Raw genomic sequence first — 17,834 nt, forward strand, 5'->3', positions numbered from 1 at the left:
CGGAAAGGGAAAGACACTTATACTCCTGAATAAGTTGCTAATGCACTAGCAGAATTGTTTGCCACAATCTCTGCTTCTGCTTCCTATGCATCCACCTTCCAAAACATCAAAGCAGCTGCAGAACGGCATAAAATCAACTTCTTCACACGTCACTCTTTCCCATACAACCAAACTTTTACATTAACAGAATTCAAAGAATCATTAAATAATAATCCAATAGTGCTGCAGGCCCAGATGGTATTCATTACATTATGCTGAAGCATTTACCTGAAAACAATTTGCTTACTTTGTTGATCGTCTACAATTGAATTTTCTATGAAAATGCTTATCCTTCTTCCTGGTGCCATTCTTTTATTATTGCCGTACCAAAACAAGGAAAAGATCCTATTCTGGTTCACAATTATAGGCCCATATGTCTCACAAGCTGCTTGCATAAAATTTTTAAAAGGATGGTTCAGAGTAGGCTCACCTACATCCTGGAGTCAGAGAATCTCCTGCCAGATCATCAGTATGGCTTTCGAAAAAATAGATCAACCCTAGATGTGCTCATCAAAGCCGAATCTCATATCCACAATGCCTTTGTCAGGAAACAACATGTAGTCATTAGCATTAGCATTAGTAGAGGCATATGATGCAAGAAAGCAAGCTTATTCAGCATCAGCCAAAAAAAAAAAAAAAAAAAAAGCACAACCACTACTCCCATTTCACCCCTCCGTTCGTTCGAAATACCTGTCCTGCTGAGCCTTAAATTTGTTTAGGCTATCAACTTCAACACCATGTGATGGAAGTCTATTCCACAAACCAACTGCCCGCTGGCTAAAGGCAAATTTCCGCACATCTATCCGACATCCGTCCTTCCTCAATTTGAATTTATGCCCTCTCAGGTGATTATTCTGAGAAAGAGGAAGAATCCCATCAGCATTGAGCATGCTCAAGCCATTCAAAGCCTTATACACCTCTATCAGATCACCTCGCCGGTGCCTAGTCTCCAGACTCTGTAATTTGCAAAACTTAAGCCTTTCTTCGTAAGAGCAACCCTTTGTTCCATTCACTAATCTTGTTGCCCTTCTCTGTACTTGTTCCAGCAGCTCTACATCCTTCTTGAAATGAGGTCTCTAGACCTGTATACAGTACTCAAGGTGTGGCCTGACCAATGCCTTATACAAGGGGATAATCACATCCCTATCCCTGCTAGAAAAATTCCTGTATATCATTGACAAGACACCATGAGCTACTCTTGCAGCTCGTCTGCATTGCTCAGAGAACTTCATATCTGCCTGCACAATTACCCCCAGGTCCTATTCATTCTCTACAACTGTCAGTGTAGTACCACAGAGTTGATACATTGATCTGGGGTTACTGTTTCCCATATGTAGTACTTTACATTTGTCAATGTTAAACTTCATTTGCCACCTCTCAGCCCATCTGCTCAAACTTTTCAGATCCTGTTGCAGCAGCATAGCATCAGTAGTGTCCTTAACAACCCTGCCAACCTTTGTATCGTCTGCAAACTTGGACATTAAGCTTGATATACCATCATCTATATCATTTATAAATACAGAAAACAACAATGGACCCAACACTGAACCCTGAGGAACTCGACTAATAACATTAGTCCACGTTGAGCAGTGTCCATTGATTACCACTCTCTGTCTTCTGCCACTCAACTATCCCTTTATCCATAGCAGCAATTTGCCTCCAATGCCACACTGCTCCAATTTGTGCAGCAGTCTTCCATGCGCAACAGTATCAAAAGCCTTTCTAAGATCCAAATATATAATATCAAAGTTATTCCCTGCATCCAGTTCTTTTGTGACTACATTGTAGTATCCAATCAAATTGGTCAGACAAGACCTGCCCTTAACAAAACCATGCTGTGTCTGAGCTATAACTGAATTCTTGTCCAGATGATCCTGCAGTGCTTTAACCAGTGCTTCCATTAATTTTCCTGGAACCGAAGTTAAACTAACAGGTCTATAATTACTTGTGTCAGCCTTTGATCCTCCTTTGTGAATTGGGGTTACATTTGCACATCTCCAGTCTATGGGTACCTCCCCTGAGTCCAAAGAAGCTCTCATAATTATGGCTAGGGGTTTGCTTACTTCTTTTGCTGCCTCCTTTAATATAACTGGATAGATCCCATCCACCCCTGGCGCCTTTTTTATGTTTATCCTCAACAATTTCTCCTCCACTTTCCTCTCAGTTATTAGAAAATCATCTAGCTCACTGCCAATGTTTACTTCACCTACAACATTCCCCTTCCTGAATAACTCCTCATGTGTGAATGTAGATGCAAAATACTCGTTTAGATTGTTAGCCACCTGAGCAGGATCCTCAACTGTTGAACCATCAACATCCAGTGGACCAATCTGATTCATCCCTTTCTTTCTTGAGTTTAAATAGGTAAAGAACTCTTTTCTGTTTTTCTTTGCATCCTTTGCCAAGGATTTCTCATAATCTGCCTTTGCCTGCCTAATCTCCTTTGTGACTTGGTTACAGACCAACTTATATCTATCATAGGCTTCCATGTCACCCATTAATTTGTATGTATCCCATGCATTTTTCTTCTCTGCCATATGTCTCATTAGTTCATCTGACAACCATTTAGGTCTGAACCTTGAACAATATTTCTTGGTTGGTATGTAAAGCCTGGTAACTTCCAAGATTAGTTCCTTGAATGCTTCCCATTTTGAATTTGCTGTTGGTAACATCATCAGTTGGTCCCACTGTATAGAATTTAAGTACTGTCTCAGCCCATCATAGTCGCCTTTACGAAAGCCAAAACCCTTCCCTTTACCTCTGATGGTAGTTACCTCCTTGAGTAAATCCCACTTCAGCACACTGCGATCACTGCCACCTAGTGGTTCCTTTATCTGCAGATTCTTAATGCATGAAGAATCACTACTGATAATCAGATCAAGAGTATTACTCCCTCTAGTTGCCTCCCGAACATGCTGGTGTAGAAAACAATCATCCAATAAATCCACAAAAGCCTTGCTAGTGTGTGAGTGACCAACCCAGAAATTCCAGTCAATATCTGGGAAATTAAAATCCCCCATTATAAGACTCTCTGATTTACTGGCCCATTCTATTTCCCTGTACAGTATCTTATTATACTCATCAGAGTCATTAGGCCTATAGCACACTCCTACTCTCAATTTTGATTTACCCATACTTATGTCACACCAAACTGACTCAACACTGCCCTGTCCATCGATGTCGACTGGCTTCACTTCCTTCGATTTTATGTGTTTTTTAACTAAGAGCATAACCCCTCCTCCCTTCCTATCCTGTCTATCCTTTCTGTAGACGTTGTACTCCCCAAATTCCAGTTCTGCATTCCTTATATCTGTGTGACACCATGTCTCTGATATCCCAACAATATCTGCCTTTGATGTTTTGAGCAAAACCTCAAATTCATCAAATTTATTTACTAAACTCCTAGCATTGGTGTACACGCAAGTATACATGCACCTGTTTCTATTCTTAGCTACCCTAACACAAGCCATGTGTTTACTTGTACCGCAGTGACTTCCAGCAGTCTCTGAAATATCCTGCATATTGTTTTTCAGGCTTCTGCTCATTCCAATAGAAGCAGTGCAAGAATCTCTTTCACCTCTGCCAGTGGCTACTGTTAATCTATTAGTCTTTGTCTCCCCCAAGCTAGCAGTTTTCCGACCCACCTAACACTGCCTCGATAGCATCAGCAAATATTTTGCACCCTTTCTATTTATGGTCACTTTAGACCTTGAAAAGGCATTTGACACAACATGGCATCATGGTATTCTTATGGATCTTTACCATCTGAGATTTAGTGGCCATTTGCCTGAAATAATTAAAAATTTTCTGCAGTGGCATACTTTTCAGGTTCAGTATAAACGCATACTCTCTGCTTCTTACATTCAGGAAGGAGTCCCGCAGGGATCGAAACTTTGTTCAACACTTCTTGCAGTTAGAGTTAGCGGCATGATACATGACATCCCAAAAACTGTTGAAACTTATATGTATGCAGACGATCTTACTATCTCCTGTCAGTCTCAAAGTATCAATACCATCAAATGCCAATGCCAGCTTGCCATAACCAAAATAGAATTCTGGACTTTAAGGAATGGCTATCGACTAGAAGTTTGCAGACGATACAAAGGTTGGCAGGGTTGTTAATGACACTAATGACAGTACACTGCTGCAACAGGATCTAGAAAAGTTGAGCAGATGGGCTGAGAGGTGTCAAATGAAGTTTAACGTTGACAAATGTAAAGTACTACATATGGGAAGCAGTAATTCCAGAGTAACATATCAACTATGTGGTACCACACTGACAGTGGTAGAGGAAGTTTTCTGAGCAGAGCAGATGGTCTGCAAGAGTAGCTCATGGTATCTTGTCAATGATATACAGGAATTTTTCTAGCAGGGATAAGGGGGTGATTATCCTCTTGTATAAGGCAACGGTCAGGCCACACCTTGAGTACTGTATACAGGTCTGGAGGCCTCATTTCAAGAAGGATGTAGAGCTGTTGGAATGAGTACAGAGAAGGGCAACAAGGTTAGTGAATGGAACAAAGGGTTGATCTTACGAAGAAAGGCTTAAGTTTTGCAAATTACAGTTTCTGGAGACTAGGCACCTGCGAGGTGATCTGATTGAGGTGTATAAAGCCTTGAATGGTTTGAGCATGCTCAATGCGGATGGGATTCTCCTTCTTGCTCAGAATAATTGCCTGAGAGGGCATAAATTCAAATTGAGGAAAGACAGTTGCAGGATTGATGTGCGGAAGTTTGCCTTTAGCCAGCGGGTGGTTGATTGGTGGAACAAACGTCCATCTATCATTGTAGAAGTTGTTAGCCTATAATGCATTTAGGGCTTATGCCTCAGGCTGCGAGAAAGTCTAGACTATGTATAAGTTAAGTGAAAATGCATCATTAATATGCAGCTGTGTATTAATGATGCTTTTGCACTTAACTTATACATAAAAGTTGATAGCTGAAATAGATTCAAGGCAGAACTTGACAAACATTTGGAGTGAGTGGATGGGTGAAATAAGGGCTTTTTTTTTTCCTTTTGCTTGCTTTCTTGCATCATGTGCCTTTGCTAATGCTAATAGTTAATATTATGACTGCTTTAAAATACAATTGTAGTATATGTTGGATAGTTACAGTAGTTAATGTTTTAGCAAACTTAAAAAAAAATTGTTTGCAGATGATACAAAGGTTGGCAGGGTTGTTAATGACAGTAATGGCAGTGTGCTACTGCAACAGGATCTAGAAAATTTGGGAAGATGGGTTGAGAAGTGGCAACTGAAGTTTAACATTGACAAATGCAAAGTACTGCATATGGGTAGAAGTAACCCCAAAATGTAGTACCACCAACTGTGTGGTACTACACTTAAGGTGGTAGAAAATGGAAAATATCTGGGAATAATTGTGCAGTCAGATATGAAGTTTTCTGAGCAATGCAGACAGGCTGCCAGGGCAGGTCATGGAGTTTTGTCAATGATATACAGGAATTTTGCTATCAGGGAAAAGGAGGTGATTGTCCCTCTGTAAAGGCAGTGGTCAGGCCATTCCTTGAGTACTGCGTACAGGTCTGGAGGCCTCATTTTAGGAAGGATGTAGATTTTAGCATTAGCATTAGCATTAGTAGAGGCATTTGATGCAAGAAAGCAAGCTTATGCAGCATCAGCCAAAAAACAAAAAAAAAAAACCCACTTCCACTTCACCCCTCTGTTCGTTCAAAATACCTGTCCAGCTGAGCCTTAAACTTATTTAGGCTATCAACCTCCACCACAAGGGATGGAAGTCTGTTCCACCAACCAACCACCCGCTGGCTAAAGGCAAATTTCCGCACATCTATCGTACATCTGTCTTTCCTCAATTTGAATTTATGCCCTCTCAGGTGATTTTTCTGAGCTAGAGGAAGAATCCCATCAGCATTGAGCATGCTTAAACCATTCAAGGCTTTATACACCTCTATCAGATCACCTCGCTGGTGCCTAGTCTCCAGACACTGTAATTTGCAAAACTTAAGCCTTTCTTCGTAAGAGCACCCCTTTGTTCCATTCACTAATCTTGTTGCCCTTCTCTGTACTCGTTCCAGCAGCTCTACATCCTTCTTGAAATGAGGCCTCCAGACCTGTATACAGTACTCTAGGTGTGGCCTGACCATTGCCTTATACAATGGAATAATCACCTCCTTATCCCTGCTGGAAAAATTCCTGTATATCATTGACAATACTCCATGAGCTACTCTTGCAGCCCGTCTGCACTGCTCAGAGAACTTCATATCTGCCTGCACAACCACCCCCAAGTCCCTTTCATTCTCTACCACTGTCAGTGTAGTACCACAGAGTTGATACGTTGCTCTGGGGTTGCTGTTTCCCATGTGTAGTACTTTACATTTGTCAATGTTAAACTTCATTTGTCACCTCTCGGCCCATCTGCTCAACCTTTCCAGATCCTGTTGCAGCAGCATAGTGTCAGTAGTGTCCTTGACAACCCTGCCAATCTTTGTATCGTCTGCAAACTTGGACATTAAGCTTGATATACCATCATCAATATCATTTATAAATACAGAAAACAATAATGGACCCAACACTGAGCCCTGAGGGACTCCACTAATAACATTAGTCCACGATGAGCAGTGTCCATGGATTACCACTCTGTCTTCTCCCCCTCAACCACCCCTTTATCCATAGCAGCAATTTGCCTCCAATGTCACACTGCTCCAATTTGTGTAGTAGTCTTCCATGTGCAACAGTATCAAAAGCCTTTCTAAGATCCAAGTATATAATATCAAAGTTATTCCCTGCATCCAGTTCTTTTGTGACTGCATCATAGTATCCAATCAAGTTGGTCAGGCAAGACTTCCCCTTAACAAAACCATGCTGTGTCTGAGCTATAACTGAAGTCATGTCTAAATGATCCTGCAGTGCTTCTTTAACCAGTGCCTCCATTAATTTTCCTGGAACAGAAGTTAAGCTCACAGGTCTATAATTACTTGTGTCAGCCTTTGATGCTCCTTTGTGAATTGGGGTCACATTTGCACATTTCCAGTCTATGGGTACCTCCCCTGAGTCCAAGGAAGCTCTCATAATTATGGCTAAGGGTTTGCTTACTTCCTTTGCTGCCTCCTATAATATAACTGGATAGATCCCATCCACCCCGGGTGCCTTTCTTGTGTTTATCTTCAACAGTTTCTCCTCCACTTTACTCCCAGTTATTTCAAGATTCTGTAGCTTACTGCTAGAGTTGAATACACCTCTGGCATTCCCCTCGCCGAATAACTCCTCATGTGTGAATGTCGATGCAAAATATTCATTTAGTTTGTTAGCTACCTGAGCAGGATCATCAACAGTTGACCCATCAATATCAAGTGGACCAATCTGATTCATCCCCTTCCTTCTAGAGTTTACATAAGTAAAGAACTCTTTGCTGTTTTTCTTTGCATCCCTTGCCAAGCATTTCTCGTAATCTGCCTTCGCCTGCCTAACCTCCTTTGTAACTTGGTTGCATATCAACTTGTATCTATCATAGGCTTCTGTGTCATGTGTTAATTTGTAAGTATCCCATGCATTTTTCTTCTCTGCCATATGCCTCATTAGTTCATGTGACATCCATTTTGGCCTAAACCTTGAACAATATTTCTTAGTTGGTATGTAAAGCCTAGTAGCTTCCAAGATAAGTTCTTTGAATGCTTCCCATTTTGAATTTGCTGTTGGTGACATCATCAGTTGGTCCCACTGTATAGAATTTAAATACTGTCTCAGTCCATCGTAGTCGCCTTTACGGAAGCAATAACCCTTCCCTTTACCCCTAATGGTAGTTACCTCTTTGAGTAAATCCCACTTCAGCACACTGTGATCACTGCCACCTAGTGGTTCATTTATCTGCAGATTCTTAATGCATGAAGAATCACTGCTGATAATCAAATCAAGAGTATTACTCCCTCTAGTTGCCTTGCTTGAGTGTGTACAGAGCGTGTACTGCGTACAGGTCTGGAGGCCTCATTTTAGGAAGGATGTAAATTTGCTTGAGCGTGTTCAGAGAAGGGCAACAAGATTGGTGAGGGGAATGAAGGGATCCTCTTTCCAAGAGAGGCTTAAGTTCTGCAAATTGCAGCGGCTGGAGACTAGGCACCTGCAAGGTGATCTGATTGAGGTGTATAAGGCTTTGAATGGATTGAGCATGCAGAATTCTGATGAGATTCTTCCACTTGTTCAGATTACGAACCCAAGGGGGCATAAATTCAAATTGAGGAAAGACGGATGTAAAATAAATGTGCAGAAATTTGCTTTTAGCCAGCGGGTGGTTAATTACTGGAACAAACTTCCATTTGTCGTTGTGGAAGTTGATAGGTTAAATAAATTTAAGGAGGAACTGGACAAACATTTAGAGGGAATGGTTGTGAATATTTTGGCTGATACTGCATAAGCTCATATGCTTGCTTTCTTGCATCACGTGCCACTATTATTACTACTACTACTACTATTTTCGGACGCTTCTGTTCTCTTTTCTGAAACGACAACTTCCAACTAAAATGAGCAGCACACAAGCAGTTAACCACAATAGCATGTGACCTCAATAGCAACAATGTTGCAGGAGTACAAAATGCATACCACTGCTGTGGATTAATCAACTTGTTTATGACCTCCCCTTGCACATCCGGAACAAAAATCTTATTCATAATGCCCTTCCAAGTACCAGCTTTCAGCAGTTAAACACAGTACACAATTTGCAGACTGCAGTGATCTACACAGACTGATCAAAATTAGAAAGTCGTGCTGCAGTGAATTTTCCTGATATGATGCTGTCAATACAAGTCTTTCAGGAATACAACATCTACACTACAGATCTAACAGCTATTTAAGTGCACTTGAATATTTATAAACTGCTAAACAATGATTTACACAAATTCCATAGCATAATACATGCATAACAACAACAGCAACACACCAGGAAATTCAAGCCTCTCCCCAATACTGTACCAAGTAAGACAGCTAATAATGAACACAGAATGATAGGAACAAAATGTTTCTTTTGGATACCAGGACATAGGAATATAAGCAAATGAAAAGGCTGACCTAGTGTATAATGTATAGTGTGTTTACTATACATTATACACTAGGGGTTTCCCTCATCTCCGTGTAGTTTACATTATCATGTGATGCAGTGCACTGTACAGGCCAGAGATTTAAGTGTATGGATATTGTGGTGTGTAGTGTCATGTACCATTGTTCTTCTGGCCATTTAGCCGTGGACCCTAGTGGGACCCAACATTGCCTACACTAAGCCCTGTGGAGGCAGACCAGGTACACCAGTAATTTGTTTTACTCTGGCAGGCTCTGCCACCTAATTTCCTGAGATTTCCGTGGCTAGGGCCTAAAAAAAAAATTGGAGAGATAACACTAGAATTGGAAAAGCCTGGTGAACGTGGTTTAATTTTGTCAAATTTAAATTTGGATGTGTGGGATGTGCGCTAGTGTACAGACAGAGTAGGGGAGAGAGACTGAAGGCTGGGGGAAAGTCAGAAGTATGGAGATGAAAGAGAAGACGACTCCAATTATTTCCAGTGGGGGGAAGGAAGGAGACAACAGATCGTCCCCCCCACCAGGATAGGGAAAGAAAGTGGGTGAGGCTAGGTGCCCTACCCAGATCGCCAACTGGCGATGTGGCAGCTTAGCTGCATTCAAAGGCTGACCTAGTAGTGAAAATTTCCATGAAATCACCCAACAGACAGTTATCAATATTGCCCAAAGATTATAGGCTGGCTGTGGTCCTGGAGGATACTGGCTCATACTGTGCCAGTATGAGCATTTTGCAAGGTCATGTCTGTATGCTGCCACAAAAAAATTGCATAGCCCATTGTTAACTGTTATACTGATATATCGGCTGCTTTACTGCAGCTGAATATATCAGAAATCCTCTGCCCTTTGGGGCTATAAAGAATTTTAAAAAGACAAAAAAAAATAAAAATCCATAGTCATGAATAGTGGCAAACACATCTGTCAAGCAAACTTCTTTAAAATTAAATGAAAAATTTAAAATTGGGTGACTGCCTTAAGAAAATTGAGAAGAGAAGAGAAGTAGTTTTCATCCTGTACATTGAGGAATTTCAACCAAAAATTTGAAAAATCAGAAAAAAAAATTCAAAATTGTTCATTTTTTTACTACTACCTATAATTTCAATCTTTTCTAAACAGAGCCACACAAATCCATATTCTATATTAAAAAATATATTTTAAATTAATTTTAAAAAATTAACACCTGAGAGGGTAAATGCAAATTTTAAAACCCTGCTTTTCAAGCTGCTTTGATTCAAGGAGAGCACATCAGTAACAGGAGTGCTCACTGCATGAAATGTGTAGCATGCGTGTAAGCAGTTTGATTCCAGACAATGCATCAATGTCACAAAGCGAGAACTCATCACTATTTGGGGAAAAGTTCACGGAAGTAGAGCAAAATTACTATCTCTTCATTTCACAAGTCATTCAACACATACATATAATTAGGTTTAACTTGATCTTGAATTTTTCTTAATTGTGTGATAATTAAGAAATTTCTGGAATTTTCTGCAGATCATTCAAAGAAAACATTTCAGCAACAAGTATTAGGAACTCCAGCTGTGTGGACAGAGTAGATGAAGCACAAAATGCTGTTATTAACGTGGGGTTGCTTCAACCCCACGTAATTAAAACTCAGAACTCAGACAGGATTGGACATACTCGTATCATGCACACCTTCTTTCTTAAAAGTGAATAATAAAAATAATAATAATCCCAGAGAACACTCACGTGGAACTCCAGTAAGCCATGATTCTGAGCACCTGTAGAATAGTAAGAGAGTTCTTGACTAACAGTAATAATAATAATAGTAAATGGGCACAATTAGCCATCCCATGTATTTAGTACCAGTACCTGCCACAGGGCAGAAAAAATCCCATACAGGAGAAAAAAAAAATTTTTTTACTTATAATAATAATTTCAAAGTTAAATTAACTTCTTTTGAAATAAAAAAAAAAAATAATGAAAAAAAAAAAGATCATTCACCCCATAACTTAAAGAATAGCTTCGTTAATGCACAAAAATATACAAATGGGAATTTAAAATAGCTATTGGACTTAATATACAGATGAGAAAATCTCTTTAAACATATTCTGATTGGTTATTCAGAAAATATTTATGATTTTTTTTTTTTTTTCCCACAGGGACATTCGTGACAGATCTGTGCTCCGTATTTATGAGCAGGATGCAAATGGAGGAACAGTGTATAGTACTTATGATCAAGATCTAAGCTACTTTTCGGAGCCAGAATTTGATTCAGAATATCAGCATCAACATATTCACAGAGCTAAGGTAATGAATTATTTTTATTTATTATTAATTGTTTGTTGGATATATTCATATCCTTATGATTTATTCAATATAGTTAATTCATTATAGTCCTTGAGAGTGTCAGACATTCTCTTAGATATGCAAAAGCTGTGCTTGCTACCTGAGAGTCTAAAATACCGATGGAACTGATATTCAGGTGACTCAAGTTAAGTGGACCCAATTTTGGCGAAGTCTAGTCGGTCTGTGCCAGCCAAATCCTCTGCTTGTACCTTCACGATGGTGAGACTGTTAGTAACCCTGGGTATAACCCCCATATGCAAGTCCTGAAATATGGCACCTAACACACTGTGGGTGACCACCCAGGTGCAAACCAATATGAGCATGAGTCGAGAAAGCATCACTAATTGGAGAAAAGTTCATGGTAAAGCAAAATTACCCACACCAAACAGAGGAATGCCACCCCTCTGTGTTACCAGGCAATACTAGGTGGTAGATGACTCTCATGAACCAGTGCAACACCACCATTTTGCTTATTAGAAGCTTGAATTGGTGGAACCCATGTTTAGTCTCCCGAGCAAAGTTCCAGTAAACCTTCCCCCCATCTCTTCCGTCATGCAGTATGATTGATGTCTTTTGAGGTTATGATGAATATCACGGCGATATCAAAACTTCCTTACATTTTGAGAATACAGATCTAAAACGGTGTTCACAGGCCGGCTGCCAGTTGTTACACTGAACCGAACCTATTGGTAACTCTCTAGGAGGCTTCCGGATCAGCTAGTGTATAATCTCACTGCGTCTAATCTGCCAGATAATAACTGGAGGGAGTCCGAGTAGTGTGTATGCGAGGGGCATTGTCGAGGCCATGTTATGTCGAAGATTTGGGTCTATTCTTACCATGTGTATGCCAGATCCAAAATTTCATTACTTCATACAGCGTGCCCCCCCCCCCCCCCCACCTTTTCTTACTATTGAATACACTGTGAATTGTCAAAATAATAGAGCAAACTTATCTGTGAAAAGCTCTAAGCTTTCCAAACACTTCCTCATTCATTACACAAATATACTTGGCTCAGTTTTGATCTCAATGTTGTCCATTTCCACTTAGTCTGCCGAATCCCATGTACTTTTTCTGACAGAATCTCAGTTATGAGTTGATTCAACCACTGCTCATCTCAGTTGTCCGAATTATTCATTGTACGATTCCCTTCGCTTCAAAGGTGGTACTTGTGCATATGTCCATTTTGATATTCCCTGTCAGAGAATTAGTAATTTTGAATCTGCTCTTTTCAATCTTCTCCGGCTTAAAATTGCTCAACCACACTCTGTCAAATTCATCTATTGCCTCTATTGTTCTCCCAGCTCCTTGATTTTCTCCAGTTCAACTTTCCTAACAGTGAATTAATTATCTTCAGTGATTTTAATATTCACAACTCCAGCTGGCTTCCATTTTCTAGTCATACGGACCCAGGTGATTGAGATGCTGAGGCTTTTGCAATTACTAATGACCTCACCGGCGCCTTTGTAGCCAGGTGGGCAGGAGCAGCAGTGCGTAGCACACACCTCTTGATTAGACTAGGATTCGAGCCCGTGACCACCAAATACAGAGGATGCAGAAAGGTCAGGGAATGACCACCGCATATCCCCGGAGCAATATGGCCTTAGTTGCTAATGCTCCTTAAAAAAAAAAAAAAAAAAAAAACGAATGACCTCGCACAGATTGTTCATTCACCTACCACAATACCATACAGTCTTAACCATACAGCTAACACGCTTAATCTTTTTCTCATAAACAACCCTTCTAAGTACACAGTTGAAGTGAGCGGGCCGTTAGGCGTCTCAGATCACAACTTGGCCCCTTCTCCAATGGAGCCTTTATCTCTTGGTTATTCCCAACCTTGTGCTGTTTGGCATTACAAGAATGCAAAATAGGATGACCAGCGAGATTTCTTTTCTTCTTTTCCTTGATTGGATTACTGTTTAAAAACTTCTGATGTCAACATTTGCTGAGATCGCATCTGTGAAATTATTCTTGTAGGATGGAATCCTTTATTCCACACTCCACCTTAAAATCTCAACCTTTATCTAAACCTTGGTTTTCCAATAAATGTGCTAAGGCTATTCAAGAGAAGAATGTTGCATATCGTAATTGGCTTTTTTCCAGTTCTAGCATCCTATTTTTCTAGCATGTTATTTTTCTTCCAACTCATGTATTAATGATCTTGGTAAACCACCCCCTACCATTTCCAGTACATTCCATTCAATACCTCCTGTGAGAATGGTTTTGGACAATCTTGATGTTAAGAAAGCTATAGGTTCTGATGGTATTTCCCCACTTGTTCTCAAAACCTGCACTACTGAACTCACTCCTGTTCTCTGTTGCCTTTTTTCACTTTCTTATTCCAAAGATGTTTTTCCTTCTTCTTGGAAATTTGCTCATATCCAGCCAGTTCCTAAACAGGGTGACAAATCCCTCGCATCTAATTATTTTCTCATTGCAATCACCTCTACTGTTTCCAAAGTAATGGAGTGAACAGTTAACTGCCAACTCTGAAGCTGTCTAGAAACCTTCCATCTGATCAACGATCGCCAGTATGGATTCTGTCAATTTTAATCCACTGGTAATATATTCTGGCATATGATACTCATCTTTGGACATATTCAATGGAAAAGTTGGGGCATAATAGCCTGAGATGCTGATGTGCCATAAAACTTCTAATAACCAACCAACCAATGGAAAAGTTTGTTGAAACTCAAGCAGTTGCACTTGACATTTCAAAGGCTTTTGATCGGGTTTGGCATAAGCGTCTTCTAAATAATAAAGATCTTCCATCTTATATTTGCCAGCTGTTTTTTGTAATTGGGCATCGAGTTTTCTCTCTGACTGCTCACTGCGGGTGATGGTAGATGGCGCTGTCTTCCAACTTCTCCACTAATGTTGGTGTTCTCCAAGGTTCTGTTCTTTCTCCCACTCTTTTCCTCTTGTATATTAATGACCTTCCATTGACCAGAAATCCTATCCATAGTTTTGCTGATGATAGCACATTGTATTCCACCTTTCAGTTTGAGAAACCTTGCCTTGCTCAAACAGCTTCAACATCTCGAATATCCACTACCAATTCCTTAAATGCTGATCTCCAGGTAATTCTCCAGTGGGGCAATGATCACTTAGTTGATTTTAATCCTTTTAAAACTTTTCGGTCCTGTCTTATATCTCACAAAAAGGATTCTTCTGCTCCTATGCTTATCTTTGATGACACTCCAATTTCTAGGCAAGGTCATATATCTCTATTGTGGATTTCTGACTCTAATCTCTCTTGGCATAAGCACATTACAAATATTGCTTCCTCTGCATCTAAAAAAACTGGGTTTTCTCTTTCGCTCTTGGCATTACTTTTCTTCCAAACAGCTATTCACTCTGTAAAAATCTGAAATCTGCCCTACCGTGGAATATTGTTCCCACATCTGGGGCGTTGCCCCCCCAAAACCTCTCTCTGGCTTCTAGATTCAAAAGAGGACAGTTAGATTAATTAATGACCCATTTCTAACAGACTCTCTCCACTCTCTGTCTCATAGATGTTCTGTTTCTGCTGCATGCCTTTTCTATAGATACTTCCATGGGCACTGTTCTTCTGAATTGGCTTCTGTAATTCCGCTCTCTCTCTCTCTCTCTCTTCCAAAGCAGTCCAAACATGTGCCACAACCAGTCAAAATCCTTTTGCTATTCAACTTGAAACTGAGAGAACCAACTTTTCGTTTTCCTCATTTATTCCTTCAACTTCCATTTTCTGGAACTACCTTCCTTCACACGTATTTCCTGAAAATTACAGTTTACAGAAGTTCAAGTCTAATGTCAACAAGTATCTTCTTTAATCTTCTCATCCTCCAACCCATGCATGGAACTAAATACTATAAGTTTTAATATTTTGTTTCACTTTTTATTACAAAAAGGGAAAAAAAAAACAAAAACAAAACTTTTTTTTAAATAAAAGAAAATAAATTTCAGTGAAACATGCAAAAAAAATCACTTTATAAATTTTAAATAATAAGTGAATAATGTTAACCTATCATTGCACATATCGAACAAAAATTTATACCTTACATAAACAAATAAAAATTGCAATACAATTTATGACTTGGATAAACTTGATTGGCATTGTATAATTTTTACATATTTGTTTCAAATTTTTGCATTTTAATTCAAAATTATTTAACGTGCATTTTGTTTTTATTGAAGCTACAACTTTCTCTGTAGAGGCTCCTGCAACTGCACAGATTTGTGGAAGTTTTAAAAATATGTCAGTAATATTAAACTATAATTAAGGGTATTGAAACACGGGTCAGTGGCAACATTTTACATTTATACTATTATGAATTAAAATTGATGAAATTACTTTCATACTTCCATAAAAAATTATATGTGCAATATACAGGGTAAGTCAAATATACTACATGTGTTTCTGTGACAAAAATGCCATCAAGTGAAAGCATAAATATCAAAGTTTTTAACAGTTACCTTACAGTACTTCAATATGGGCCCCACATGTGACACATCAATGCTATAATCAAATTCATGCCACACTTTCTCCAGTGTATGTTTTCAATCTGAGTGATAGCTGCAGTGATATGGCTTCACAACTCTTGCAAATGATAGGTAAGGTAGGTACAAACACCAAATCTTTCACAAAACCCTATAGATAAAAATCTAAGGGAGTGAGGTCTGGTGATCTCAGTTGGCAATGAAGTAAAGGTTTTTCATCACGGGAAGCATAGCCAATCCAGTGACAGGAATAATTGTCATTCAGAAACTTTTGCATCTTCTTATCGAAATGTAACAGAGCCCCATCCTACTGCAAAATTAAGTTGTTTTCATCTTGTGTCAGCAGCAATAGCAGCCACTGAATCGGCAAAGTCAAGTTAGGAAATGGCATTCACAGCATCATCAGCCAAAAAAAAAAGGACCCATAAATCTTTTTCATGGACATTGCACAGAAAATGTTTACTTTTGGACTGTTCCGTTCATGTACCACAGCTTCAAGTGGATTCTCACTCCTCCAGATATGAATGTTGTGTCGATTCACTTTACCACTGAGTTTGAACATGGCTTCATTGGTAAACACTAATCTGTCCATGAAATATTCAATAGTATCACACAGTTCTTTGATGTTACAACAAAGTTTGTACTAGAAACTCTGCTGTGTGGTTTTAGGGCTTGTAAGGATGCATGAAGAGTTGCCTTCTGAGAATACACCCAAACATTTTTCTGTGGAATTCCAAACTCTCTACTAGCCTTGTTAGTCGATTTGTGAGGACTCCAGAGATATGCCTGTTGTACAAGTTCTGCAGTTGCATCATCTGTGCTGGAACAACATGTGCTTTTGCCCTTCAGAGCCACCTCTGTAGCCAGGTGGGAAGGAGCAGCAGTGCGTAGCACATGCTTCTTGATTAGACCGGGGTTCGAGCCCGTCACCACCAAATACGGAAGATGCGGAAAGGTCAGGGAATGACCACCGCATATCCCGGAGCAATATGGCCTTAGTTGCTAATGCTCCTAAAAACCAAATAACAATAAATAACAAACAAGCCCCTGCAGATGCATCCATGCTCCCCAAACTGCCTATACCAATTATTGATGGAGTTTCAAGTTGGTGGATTTCTGTGAAATTTAGTTTGAACTAAATGCTGCTCTGAAATAAATATATGATTTTGTTTCATGGTAACAGAGATCATATATGCATTGTAATGTCACAAATCATTTGAGCCTTGTAGTCAGAATGAGTTGCCACTACTGTTTTCTTTTCCCTCTTCATTGTAAATACACTTGTACTGTTCTATGCAGAAGCTAAAGTAAAACTGTTGATTATGATGATCAGATCTCAAGAAGTTCATGAGATGTACAAGTTTTTTAAGTGTTTCACTTGTTTTTTAAGTTAATTACCATAGTGGATTAAAGAAGAAAGATTGTTCTGACTTAGTCAAGCGTTTCTTCTTCAAGGTCATGAAATAAGAGAAGGTTCTATTCTTTTGTTCAGTGAAGAAGTACTTTATTGCTGCTGTGACCACATGGTGCACAAGTTTCTATTGAAAAATGAACTTATAAATGCTGAGATATCACAAATTTTGTCAATTGAGTGTGCATAATCCTTTTGTTAATTAGCTCTACTTTTTAAAAGTATATAAAGAGAGTGAGAAAAAGGAAAGTACCTTTTTCATTACTTTTTCTCAGTTTACTAACCATACTAACCCCTACGCTTGGTCACAAGCAGCACTGCTCCTGCCTCCCGTGGCAGGAGCAGTGCGGGGCCAGTAACCCGGGTGGAAAAACTAATTCCCCAGGGTGAAAAGGAGCTGACATGGATAAAAAAAACCATCTAGCATTGAAGCCTTCAAGCTCAAATATTAAAGATCGGTACAATTCTGATCAAGGTAATGTGCAAAGTAAGTGCTTAAAAAAAGACAAAGATCAAACAGAGTATCCAACCTTTCTTGTAATCCATTCATTATCTAGTT

General features: G+C 39.4%; 1 protein-coding gene across 1 annotated transcript in view; it reads left to right on the forward strand.

The window, feature by feature from the left end:
* The window catches only part of LOC150079586 (uncharacterized), a 1,000,533-nt gene that overhangs the window by 567,219 nt on the left and 415,480 nt on the right, over positions 1–17,834 (forward strand). Inside the window, exon 7 of the mRNA XM_090383129.1 lies at positions 11,198–11,345. Within this exon, the coding sequence (XP_090239255.1) occupies positions 11,198–11,345 (148 nt within the window). The remainder of the gene's footprint in view (positions 1–11,197; positions 11,346–17,834) is intronic.

The sequence above is a fragment of the Mastigoproctus giganteus genome, chromosome 10, assembly GCF_048544385.1.
Source record: "Mastigoproctus giganteus isolate SK-2022 chromosome 10, ASM4854438v1, whole genome shotgun sequence".
Lineage (NCBI taxonomy): Eukaryota > Metazoa > Arthropoda > Arachnida > Uropygi > Thelyphonidae > Mastigoproctus > Mastigoproctus giganteus.